At 42.5% G+C, this 13548-nt stretch overlaps 1 protein-coding gene across 9 annotated transcripts in view; it reads left to right on the forward strand.

Moving 5' to 3' along the window:
- Positions 1–13548, forward strand: part of ATP8A2 (ATPase phospholipid transporting 8A2) — a 308445-nt gene that overhangs the window by 222705 nt on the left and 72192 nt on the right. For 7 of the 9 annotated variants that reach the window (XM_081909320.1, XM_081909321.1, XM_081909323.1 and 4 more), the window contains one exon: positions 2783–2890. The exons of the other annotated variants lie outside the window; for them this stretch is intronic. In XM_081909320.1, the coding sequence (XP_081765446.1) occupies positions 2783–2890 (108 nt within the window). The remainder of the gene's footprint in view (positions 1–2782; positions 2891–13548) is intronic. 9 annotated transcript variants of the gene reach the window in all.

Consider the following 13548-nt stretch of genomic DNA (forward strand, 5'->3'; position numbering starts at 1 on the left):
TCCTTGCCTTCCGTTCCTGCCTGTCCCAACAGGCCCCTTCTGTGCCAACTCTTAAATGCCAGTTAAAAAACCTTTCTGTTCTGCCAGGCCTTTACAGGCAATTAAGACTACACCCTTCCCCAATGGTTAGCTGATGCCTGTTTTTAACATTTTTGTGGCTTTTTATGGTATCTTGCTGCGACTTGTTTGCCAAGCATTCTGAGGATAAAATCACTTGCATTCAACAAGATGTTGACTCCACTGTTACAGCAGATGAATATTGATAATAATAATAACAACAACAGCAACAACAACAACAATAACAATAATAATAATTTATACCCCGCCTATCTGGCTGGGTTTCCCCAGCCACTCTGGGCTGCTTCCAACAAAATATTAAAAAAATAATAAGACATCAAACATTAAAAAGTTCCCTAAACAGGGCTGCCTTCAGATGTCTTCTAAAAGCCAGATAGTTTATTTCCTTGACATCTGGTGGGAGGGCGTTCCACAGGGCGGGCGCCACCACCGAGAAGGCCCTCTGCCTGGTTCCCTGTAACCTCGCTTCTCACAGTGAGGGAACTGCCAGAAGACCCTCGGCGCTGGACCTCAGTGTCTGGGCTGAATGATGGAGGTGGAGACGACAGGGGGTGGAGAAGCATCCAAAGCAGTCAAGTCCTGCTATATTGGAGGAGTTTCAGTTAGTAAGGCTTGAGGGTGTGGTCAAGGTGCCTGGATTGGTCAGGGCAATGACCACTTGTGCTCTAGACTCTTGCCCCTCTGGGCTGATAACAACTAGTAGGGAGGGGACAGCTGGCTGGGCCAGGGATGTGATTAATGCCTCCTTGCGAGAGGAGGTGGTCCCTGCTTGCTTAAAGGAAGCAGTTGACTCTGCCTGTCATCATCTCTGGCTCCACCCACTGTTGGTGTTCCAGCCAATGGCATGCCAGTCTGAACTTCAGTTAACTCATAGCGGATTTCCTGCATTGGGAGGGTCTGGATAAGATGACCTTTGAGGTCACCTTTGCCCCCAACTCTGTGATTCTGCTATTGAATAGACATAGGATTGCACTGAGGGAATTTCCAGAATTGAAAGAAATGTGTGTGGTTTCTTAATTGTCAATTTTTACTGTGTTGTAGTGATTGGGGTTTTGTATGTTTTAGCAGTTTTACTCCTTAATCATGATGGTGATTTTGATTTAGTTTGCTATCGTTAGAAACTTTGGGAACCGTTTTCAGGGAGCAATTGTTTTCAAAGCTCAGAAACTGTCCAAGGGCATTAAAAATAAACAAAGCTTCATGTGGGTCCCATGTGGTCCGTTCGATGAAGAATGCTTGTTTTCAAAATACTTTTTTAAAAAAATGAAAACGAGTATTGCTATTATTCTTCCAAACATACTTTAAGGGGAAGAGACAGCAAACATTCTGCTGCTTAATGCTTTTTACCATTCCAAAAATTAACACCAAGGCCAAAGTACGATATAGACATACTTGAACCAAAAAAAGGGAAAGAAAAACTTGGTGTCAAAAATGCTTTCTGTATTTCCAAAGATTAACACAAAAGCCAGAGTGACGTCTGTGTGTGTTATAAATATTCAAAATACAGATATTTCCCTGATATCCACGTGTAATTCTGGGTATGTTCCAAAGCACACTGGTTTGGATTGAGTTTAAATTTATTGCATTTACATTTCTAAATTGCATTTCTATATCCCACCTTACCTATGGTCAGCTTATCACTGCTCCTTACCGGGTGTGGGGCAGGGGTTAGAGGAGGAGCAGTAGTGCACCAGCAAGTTCAGTGTGGTACACACACACAGCTGGGAACACTGGACTGGCTCTGCCAGTGCACTTAACCCAGTGGTTCACAAAGCAAGCGGTACCACCCAGGGGTGTGAGATTGCCTGGGGCAGGGTTGCGAAGTGTCAGTGAGGTGGCTAGAGGGCACTGGAAGTGTACATTTCTATCAGACGTTGAAAAGCTGGGATCACTGGATCAAGTTCATCAGTCTCATTGCATTAATTAAACTACAGTGGTACTTTGGTTTAAGAACAGCTTAGTTTATAAACAACTTGGATTAAGAACGCTGCAAACCCGGAAGTAGGTGTTTTGGTTTGTGAACTCTGCCTGGGAATAAGAACACGTTTCACTTCCTGTTGAGTGTGCTCCATTTGTAAATTGAGTCCCTCACTGATATAGGAAAGCACGCCTTGGTTTAAGAATGCTTTGGTTTAAGAACGGACTTCCGGAACAGATTAAATTCGTAAACCAAGGTACCACTGTATAAAGTTTTGAATAAATGTTCAATTAATGGTCACAGTTTTGGATTTTATTGTGTTATCCTTGGTGGGTGGTGCTAAGCGTAATGCTGAATAATTCTTTTCATGGGAGGCACTGGGGGATGAGGCTGAGGAACCAAGGGAGCAATGACCCATAAATGTTTGGGAACCTTACTGCCATCTCTCCCACTAGAGGCTGGGTGAATTCTCCCTCTGCTGCCTCCTACCTTGTCCCTCTGAGCTAGATTCTTGGAGACAGGGGAACGGGGTTGGTTAGGGCTTTGTTTTGTTTTTAAATGCCTGGGATAAGCTAACTTTGAAAGCAATGTGCTGCATTTCACAGAGAAAGGATTCTTCCAAGCCATTTAATCAATCTTGCTGCTGGCTGAAAAGAAAGCATGTTAGACAGCCCGGAGTGAGACTGACAAAAGCCTTAGGTGGAAGTAAAATAATACCTGAGAGTCAAGTGTGGAGACAGGAGGAGGCTGTGCTGTGTGTCTTGATTTGTTTCTCTTTCCCTGCAGTTCAGTCACTTGGCTGTTTGGGGAAGCATGCTGCTCTGGCTGGTCTTCTTCGGAGTCTACTCCACCATCTGGCCCATCATTCCGATTGCACCAGACATGCTGGGGCAGGTCAGTCCTTGGGTTCCACAGTGGCAAAAGGGCACATTTGTGTGTGTGTGTGTGTGTGTATGTGTGTGTTCTCAGGAGCAAATATACTTTGAGAAGTGGATAGTTTAGAGCTCCCAATTAGATCATCCACATTTAAGTAAGCTGTTGGGTTGTGGGTTTGTTTTTGCTTTCAAAAGGATTGCTCTACTCTGAGGTTACTTGAACTTTGTTTAAAAAAATATCCTTGATGTGCAAAGTTATGCACTTCTTTTTTAAAAAATCAATCAATTACATGAGATCTAAATCAAAATAGGCCGTAACTTTTCTCCACCCGAAATATTAATGTTTTGTTAAGGTGATATCAGTTAAAAGAAATAAAGAACGTTTTTCCACCCTAGATGAACAGGCAAAATATCATGATCCTATGCACATATACACAGGAGTAAATCCATGGTATGTAGTGGTACTCCACCCTGGGTGAAAGGGCTTGATTGCACAATCCTAAACATGTCTACTCAGAAGTAAATCCATGGTATTCACTGGGACTTATTCCCAGTAAAGTATGCACAGGATTGTAGCTGACATCACCACAGACACCATTGTTGTCCTTCAACACCAGTTAGTTCTATTGGTATGCAGTACAAATCAAAAGTGCACCAGATGTAATCACTATGACTGTGGCTAGTTAAAGAAATATTAGTCCAAATAAATGAGTTTTAATCTACTGATTAATGTATTATACCCACATTAGTCTGACTGTGACTGAAGCAGTAGTCTCGAAGGGAGAAAATACATTTTAGAAGAGTCAATCCTTCCTCCATGTTATTGAAAGAGCAACTACTTTTCTAAGATGGTGCCCACTATCTGCAATTTTTAATAAGTACTTGTTGTTGTTGTTGTTGTTATTGTTATTGTTGTTGTTATTATTATTATTTTAGTTGTGTTACCTGATCAATCTGAGTGTTGATTTAGTTGCTTGACAAGTTTTTAATCAATGATCTGAATTGATTGATAAATGTTGCACCCCTAGTGTAAACCCCTAATTTTGCACCCACAGTACAAATGTTGTTGAAAGAAATGGTAATGGAAGTACAAAAAGGCAAAGCTGGGTGCCATCACTGCTCTTTTTCATTTGAGGCCTGCTTTGAAAATGCATTTCACCTAGGCAGGATATTGCGGTTCTGGTGGGTAGAATCCTGGGCGATATGTTCAACATCAGACACATGCATTTCTCCCAGTTACGAGCATGCATCTGTGATCAGGATTTGGCCAGACATTAATCCTTTCCAGTGCTCCCCCCCCCCCAAAAAAATAGGTACTCACCATGAAGTTGTTACAGTAAGTGCCACACGTTTTAACAAAAGAAAAAGAGGTGCTGTTATTGCGTGCCCTTGAGGACCCCCTGAAAAAAGGCACCGATCCTCTCCATATATGATTTTCTGTTTTGTGGTTTCTTTTACACAATACCATTTGCAAACTAAATGTTTACTAAAGCCACATTACATATCATTTCTGATTAAGTACCCAGTTTTTCCAGAATTCTTTTTCTCTGACTTGTCTAAAGGGCCGGAAATATATCTGTAAAATAAATTACTGGGTGACCATATCCAAAAGGGAGTACTTACCCTTCAAATGTTAGTGAAGCTTTGGATTTGTTCCTTCGACATCTATTGAGTTCCAGGTGGTGAAATTCTCCCCTTCGGTGCCATGAGTTCAACCTTTGGAGAATGGGATGTGGGAGGCAATAATGAGCCTGTCAAAACCACTCAAGAGTCTGGTGGGAATGTGAAAAATAGGAGACTCTGGGGATATATGTGTGTATGTGTGTATTTAATAAATGAAAGGTGAAGTACTACAGGGAGAAAAGAAATGCGCCATATATATATATATATATATATATATATATATATATATATATTTTGGTGTCCTCGGGTGTCTTCCCGTGTAAAAGTTGGGGTGTCTAGGCGACGTTTCGACGAGGTCTCACTCGTCATCTTCAGGCTGGTGCTTTCGGCTTCTTGTTACTGGAACAGAGCAGGATCTCAGTGTTTGAGTTCCTATAAATACTGTTGAGGGGGTGTGGTGTATAGCCTCCAATGTTCTGGGCAGATGGCTTCCATGATTATTCTCTTGTGGTGATGTTCCACATTTATTCGTCTGTTTGTTTACATTGGACAAACAAACAGACGAATAAATGCACGTATCGCAGAACACAAGAATGCCGTCAAAAAAGAAGAAAAAACTTCCTCTCTTTTCCAACACATGAAAGAAACAGGACACGAAATTAATTTTGCAGATTCCAAATTGCTCTTTAACATGGAACATCACCACAAGAGAATAATCATGGAAGCCATCGAGATAGAGAAACACCCTCACAACATGAACAAGCGTGACGACACATCCCGCTTGCCAGACATCTGGAAATTAGCCCTCCCCACAAAAACTGACACCAGATCCAGAGGCACACAGAACGCTATCACCAATCAACCACACCAGACCCAAACCCAGACCCTCTCCACAGATAAATTACAGACACCATCCAGTAGCCAAACCATGGTGGCACCTCCGGATGCTGCACCCCCCTGCAATCCCTACACAGATCTGGCTGACACAGGCCACAAAACCACAGCTCGCCCCTATACACGAAGCCAAGCCAGAGCACAACTAAGTGCAGTACAGCCATCCTCTCAGAAAAACTCTTCACAAAGTTCAGGAGGTCAAGACACAAAGACTTTAGCAACTAATCCACACCTAATGACCCACCTAAGTGGTACTCAGGATATCACTCAAGAAATCACTCAAGATATCCCTCAAGTAATTAAGGAACAAAAGAAGAAAAGGCACACTAGCCTGGGAACTTCCTCTCTGCCCAGAACATTGGAGGCTATACACCACACCCCCTCAACAGTATTTATAGGAACTCAAACACTGAGATCCTGCTCTGTTCCAGTAACAAGAAGCCGAAAGCACCAGCCTGAAGATGACGAGTGAGACCTCGTCGAAACGTCGCCTAGACACCCCAACTTTTACACGGGAAGACACCCGAGGACACCAAAACCTGCATTCCTGTACCCGTGAAAATCTACGAAAGCATATATATATATATATATATATATATATATATATATATATATATATATACACACATACATATATATATCAATCAGTTGGTGGTATTCTTGTCCAGTTGGCGAAATGTTTTGTGCTAGCAGGATGTTGGCAGCAAGAAAACACATAAGCAAGTTGCTGGTAACTTTGTTGCACAGTAGATTTTGCAATCTGTTCCTCTGTGGGTTTCTGCTAGTGCAGTTATTGCACAGCTTAGCAGATGGAAGAGGCAACCCTCCCCTTGAGATCTCTGGCAAGCAGATTGGTGGGTTCCTGTAGCACAGTGGGAGAGCAGGTGCTTTGTATGCAGAAGGTCTAGGTTCAGTTTCCAGCATTGCCAGGTAAGACTTACAAAGAATCCTTACTGAAACTTTAGCTGCCATTCATCATCTTCAGGTAGAGCTGGGAAGAACTTGGAGAGCTAGCTGAATGGACCTGAGCTGTTCTGCCTTGATGTTAGGCAGCTTTCTTTTACGTCCGCTAACAGGCTGTTTCCTACACCTCCTGTCCAAATATGCTGGAGAGAAGAGTAGTTCTGTATCAGTACCATCCGGGGAGTAGAGCAGTTCTAGTGAACCAAGCAAATTCATTTTAATAAAACCCATTCCTGTGTATTAGAAAATACTCTAAAGACAGTTTTGTAAGGTTAAAGGTAAAGGGACCCCTGACCATTAGGTCCAGTTGTGGCCGACTCTGGGGTTGCGGCGCTCATCTCGCTTTATTGGCCGAGGGAGCCGGCGTACAGCTTCTGGGTCATGTGGCCAGCAGGACTAAGCCGCTTCTGGTGAACCAGAGCAGCGCACGGAAACACCGTTTACCTTCCCGCCGACATGGTACCTATTTATCTATTGCACTTTGACATGCTTTCGAACTGCTAGGTTGGCAGGAGCAGAGACCGAGCAACAGGAGCTCACCCCGCCACGGGGATTCGAACTGCCAACCTTCTGATCAGCAAGTCCTAAGCTCTGTGGTTTAACCAACAGTGCCATCCACGTCCCTTTGTAAGGTTACTTATCCTGTAATTCCATCTAATAAACAAGAGAAACTCTGCAGCCATTCTCTATTAAATCTGGTCGCAGTCTAATAAATATTTCATTGTGTTGCAGTATAAGACAGGGGATGCAGCAAGAGATTGCCATGGACAGCTTGATTGCTGTGGACAGCTTTCAAGGGTGAGGAGAGAGAGTGACAGCTGACAGGACAAGGGTCTGCCAGCCTGCTTATGACGAACAGAGACAAAACCAAATTCCTTAGACGGCATTCCATGGCATCTTCATTATGCTCCGTTATGCTATTTGCATCACCAGTTCTAATTCAAATTTCCATAAATAAGGCTGAAATTTGATTAGCAGAACTATGAAGCATATTTTGCAGCCCAAGAACGGTAGGCTCATAATGCCCCTGCAAATAGGTCAGCTTTTAATACAGGGATGAGGAAAGTGGGGGCTTGCTGATGGAATCCTGCTTTTATTTAGATCTTTGCTGAATGTTCTACAGTTTTAATTTCAAGTTATCATAGCTGTTTTGATGGTGGATCATAAGAACATAAGAAGAACCTTGCCGGATCAAGTCAAAGCTCATCAGGTCCTGCATCTTATTCTCTCAGTGGCCAACCAGATCTGTAGGAAGCCCACAAACAGGATCTAAGTGCAATAGCGCTCTCTCCACAGGATTTCCAGCAATACTGCCTCTTAACAGTGGAGGCAGATCATTTGGAGAATCAGATATCATGTTATGAACAGGATGTAGTCATAATCCTGCATATCCAATCAGTTTTGACTAAATGATGATGTCCCTGAGGGCCGTTCAGGGAAGAACTAGTCAGGACAATATAAATGAATGTGCCAACATTTATCCAGAAGCCTCAAAAACTGTCCAAATATGGGAGACGTTACCCAACAATGGTGGAAAAAAATTGTGAAAACCTGTGAGTAATTTGAGCTGAGCCCTAATTTTATTGCAGCTACATTGGGGGGGGGGGGAATCTGACACAGTTGTGGTTAAACATCTGCTCCAACACAACACCCAGGTCCCAAAGTAAAGAATACAGTGCTAATAGCATTGAGTTTCTGTGTGAATATTTCAACGAAATGTTTTTCTAGTTAAAAAATGTAATTTAATACTCATTGGATTTCCCGAAACAAATGATGTATTGAGATATGGCATTAAAGCCTCACTGGGGCTAAGGCAATATTTTATATTATTTTCATTCCAACCACAAGAATTACACTATGTGTGATTGAATGAGGTCATTAATGTAGCCCAGTATTGTAGCACCGTGTTCCTAGATAGGTAATCAATTACCAGATACGTTAAAAGGCTGCTCATCGTCTAATCAAGAATGAAGAAGCGATCGGGGAGAAAGGGATTCTGTCCAAACATACAGAGCACTTGGAGCGTTCATATGCCTTTCAAGAATTCCACTCCATCATTGAAACGTCAGGATTTGGCTTCCAGGACTTTACACAGCAAGTGAAGCAGAGTTTTAAAATCCAAGTCCTCTGAAAGGAGGCTCATAAAAATTAGATGGAGGAGGTGGGATGTATAAAAGCCGCATCAACTTTCAAGACGGTTCTTGCAAAATCTATTACCGATATACAAAACCAACTGCACTGAGCCCATGATAGTCCACAGCTGAGAAAGAAAAATGGCTTCTCTTCCTCAGAGACAGAACATTCCCAATTCTAGACGTATTCTATAGTACTATTCAAGGGAGAAAGTCTTAAAAGCAAGACAGGAAGCAGACACCTTGGGGTATATTCTGGTGGTTATCTTTAAAGCCTAAATCAGGAATAGCCAAGATGGTGCCCTTCATATGATGTGGACTACAACTCCCATCATCTCTGCCCATGGGCTGTGCTATAGCTGGAGCAGATAACAGTTGCAGTCCATAGCATTTGTGATGACTACCCCTGTGCTAAATGACTGGGGACTCAAATACAGTGGTACCTCAAGTTAAGTACTTAATTCATTCCGGAGGTCTGTTCTTAACCTGAAACTGTTCTTAACCTGAAGCACCACTTTAGCTAATGGGGCCTCCTGCTGCTGCCGTGTCGCAGGAGCACGATTTCTGTTCTCATCCTGAAGCAAAGTTCTTAACCCGAGGTACTATTTCTGGGTTAGCGGAGTCTGTAAGCTGAAGCGTATGTAACCCGAGGTACCACTGTACCCAAATCCTTGCATATTGCCCTGCCTGCGTATTAAGACCTTCAGCTGAGGACCTCCTCAGAGCGCTGTCGATAGCTGAAATATGTGATATACATTCTTTAATCACAGAGCCTTTTCCGCTGCGGTGCCCCAGGTTTGGAATATCCATGACTCAAGTGGTGAGGTTAACTGAAATATCTGGAAAACCGCCTCCTTCCCTACAGACCCTCTCAGGTGTAAGGCTGGCAGAGAGGACCCTCTCGGTAGTTCTGCCACCCTCAAGGGATTTCTCTGTGGCAGCTCCTAAATTGTAGAATTCCCTCCCCACAGAGGCACATCTAGCTAAAGATGTAAATATTTACCCCAAAATAGACAGGCAGACAGATTGGGGCCTACCCTATTCCTTTGACTGTTTCTTGTTTTAAACTGATAATAGCAGTGTTGTGTTTTCAAACTATTGTAACCAACCCTGGAATCTTATGGTTAAGGATAGGTAAGGACTTGAATAAATAATCATTATCATCATGGCATATTTTGGGTGCCAGATTAAGACATTCAGGTTTTCCCAGGCAATCTGAAGGGATTGCATTTATTTTCAGTCTGCTTTTAACAGAAAGGAAAAGGCTATTATCTTGTAGTTTGTATTGTTTTATGATGGACTTGGTTTTTACTGTGTTTTTGTTGCTGGTTTTGATCTGTTTGGCTGAACGACAATTTAGAAATCTTTAAAAAATAAACAGATATCCTAAAGCAGGAGTGGAGAACCTGTGGTGTTATTGGACTGCATTTCCCATAATTCCTGGCCATTGGTTGGGGCTTAAGGGAGTTGAAATCCACTAACATCTTGGAGGGCCACAGGTTCTCCATGCCAGTTCAGGGAAACTCTCGTGAGAAAGAGCCCATTTAGAAATGATAGCCTAGCCCAGTGGTTTTCAAAGAGTATGCCATGTAGGAGAGGAGAGGATGGTGAGTGTGGTGGGAAGATTCAAGGACAACCAAACGAACATTTAAACATTTCATTGTACAGTGGTACCTCGGGTTACAAACACTTTGGGTTACAGACTCTGACTTAGAAGAAGTACCTCAGGTTAAGAACTTGACCTCGGGATGAGAACAGAAATTGCGCTCCGGCAGCAGGAGGCCCCATTAGCTAAAGTTAAGTATGATTTCAGGTTAAGAACAGACCTCTGGAACTAATTAAGTTTGTAACCAGAGGTACCACTGTAGTGTAGTGTAGTAGCAAACTTATTGTTTTATACTTTCTGGATGTGCCGTGATCATATTATAAAGTAGTTGTGTTGTTCTGTGTTTTAAATCAAGCATTGCTAAGAGTTGTTTCTTTTTGTTTTCCAGTGTATTTCTTATCAATAAAAAAAAATCGGTGTGGCGCAAGCAGATTTTTATTCTTAAAGCGTGACCCAAAGTTTGAGAACCACTAGCCTAGCCAGTAAATGGAATAGAACTAGCTAGAGCTAGACAACGGGGTCAGAAGCCTCAGATTTCAGGTCTTAAAGAGATTCCCAGCTGAGATCAAGAACCATTTCCCCATCTTACCCTTCCCTTTGTGTGTTGATAGAGCTGCTGAGTTAGGCGCTCCATGAGAGCTTTAAGCTTCTCTTTGAAGCTTCTGACATGAGCCATCATGGAAGACAGGGTACAAAATTAGATGGACCATTAATATGTTCTGGTTTGGTAATTCTCGTTTCCCTTTCTTAGTACAAGCTTCTCGTGTTTTGTCATGGACTAATTTATTTTGTTCGCAAGCCGCAAAGGTGATTTGTATTGCACAGAAAAATGACCGGGGCTCTTTTTAAAATTTATTTTAATGTTTCCTTTAAGGAAAGGCTTTTAAAAAGGAAGTTTCATATATTGCATTGCAATATGAAGTATTTATTGGTTCGGAGGGATTTCATTCCCCCTGAGTGACATGTTGCCTTGTCCTTGTCTAAGAAAAGATTGCAGTTACTCAGTCACAGGTTGCTCAGTACCTTCTACTATTAAGCCAGTGGTTAGAGGTCCATATTTGACCACGACTTTCTAGCCATTTTTATTCTGTTTTATATCCAATTTTCCATGTTCTTCCCGACAGAGAGAGAAAAAATGAAGCTCAGAAAGAAAACTGGGAACTGAATAAGCACTTCTTCTTTCCCTCACCCCCACAAAGCAATTTCTGGAAATGTGAAGCCATCTCCCTCTGATCCCAAGTGCTTCCCATGGGTAGCGTTTAACCAGGGGTTCAGACTGCATGCGATTATTCTTCAGAAGTATGCGTATGTATCTGACCAGATCACTGGTTCTACATACGGAATAACTATTATTGCAAACAAATGTTCCTATGCACTAGGTATGGGTGCCAAAAGCACAAATCCTTACATATCTTATTAAAGGGAAGCTGCCAGACTTACATGAACACTGGGAGTCAATCGCTCAGTGGCAGATCACATGCTTTGCATTCAGAATTCCCAGCATTTCCAGATAACCTCGTCTGAAAACTTGGGGAGCCAGTGCAGGTCTGGGGAGCAGGTCTTGGGGAGCCAGGTGGACCAAAGGTCTGACTGGGGAATAAGGGAGATTCCTATATCCTTATCCCATTGTTTTTTAAAGTGTGGGGGTGAGGGATTCTTTCACCTATGCGAATAGGCACCGCTAATTCCCCAAACTAATAAAATAGATACTATGGGGTATAAAAAACCCTAACCATGTCCAACACACTTAAAATACCACTACTTTTTTTGCAATTCAATCTTGAATGTATCCTTGCTGAGAATCTTCTTTCCAGAGACACACATACAGAAAATTGAAATGGTGTTGCTTGTCTTTACCTTACACAAGAGGGGCCTGCCTTTCATGAGGGGGGAAACAACAGATTCAACCAGAGGGGGTGCTCTTTCAGGCCACCTGACCTTGAAACCATGCTTTTCCGTGAATGAACTTGGCCAAGGAACTGCCTTGTAGAGCCGCTGAAGGGGGCTCCTTCAGAGAGAGGGAAAGAGATTGCTCTTAGCAAACACTTCCTGTGCAACTTGGAAGAGGCCAAGGGTTCTGTGGGGAGATGGAACTCCAGCTGTGTCCTCACCCACCTCTGTCATGTCTTCCAGGAAAGGGCTGGAGATTCAACTCTCATCTTCCATATAAATCAGGCTTAGTTAACCAGCTGTTGCTCTTGGAAAGAGAAGAAAGATCATTTCCATTAGCTTCAAGGGCTATCTTCAAGGGAATGTAGTTGTTGCATCGCTGCTTTTCAGGGTTTTGTATTGCTCCCTCTAGAGATGGCTAGGGATAGCCAGATCTGCCAGTTTTGAGTTCTCCAAGTTTCTCATTTTTCCAGTCAGAGAACTGAGTTCAGTTCTCCCTATTTCTACCTCAGTTTGCATTTTTAAAAAAGCAAAACATGAAAATTAATCAAACTTTTAATGTAAATTCCACCTAATAGACATTTTGAGTGTTTGCTATGTTCCCTCATATTTTTCTTGGCACTTTTTCTTTTATAATTATTATTATTTATTGAATATATATATCACCCTAAACCCAGAGGTCTCAGGGCTGTTCACAGAACAAAATCAAAATATAAAACCACAAAATATATACAAAAGTATTTTTACACAAAGGTAAAAACAACCCAATACCCCCCCACACACACACACAAAAAACCCCATCACATTTTAAAAGGGGCATAGGAAAATGCTTCTTTTTGGCTCAGGTTTTCTGGTCCCAACAGTTACTGCTTTTGCTCTTTCAACTTCTCGTGTTTCCATAGCGTTTGGCAGCGGCTGGGAAATTGGCCGTTCCAACTGTGGTTTGTTGTGTATGATCGTTCACATTTTACACAGCAGTGTGGACATTCAGCCCATGGAAACTCTTCATTCACGTATTAAGTCAGAAATCAGATTTCTGTCTACAGGCACACAGGCTTTCTCGTCCTAGTCTTGTTTGCTTTCATTGTTAATGGTCTCTGGTCTGTTTGATGTGGCTTTCAAACTTTTCTTGGACTGTACTCCAGGCAGGCAGATCAGCATAGCATAATGGATGGTGCGTGCCTTTGCAAAGATGTATGGAAGGGATTTCAGTGGTTCTCAAGCTGTGAGCTGGTTTTACTAAGGGAGTAATGGCAGTACCTGGTGGAGGATGAGAAAGAGCTTTTGCCTTGCCTGTCCGGACTCTCTCTCTCTCTCTCTCTCTCGCACACACACACACACACACACAGAGAGAGAGAGAGAGAGACTCTTTTATACTGTATAGACTTGGGTCTGGTTTGTGTGTGTTTTTAAACACACACACACACACACACACACACACCATAAATCGTTGACCTTGGTTAAGAAAGACCTTTGGGAGTGATGTAAATGGAAGTTATCTTTCTTGGCTAAGGAAAACACTGTGTGTGCTTTAATTTGGCTGGGGTGCAGAGTGCTGACTTCTAGTCC

The sequence above is a fragment of the Podarcis melisellensis genome, assembly GCF_964234715.1.
Source record: "Podarcis melisellensis genome assembly, chromosome: 4".
In the NCBI taxonomy this organism is placed as follows: Eukaryota; Metazoa; Chordata; class Lepidosauria; order Squamata; family Lacertidae; genus Podarcis; species Podarcis melisellensis.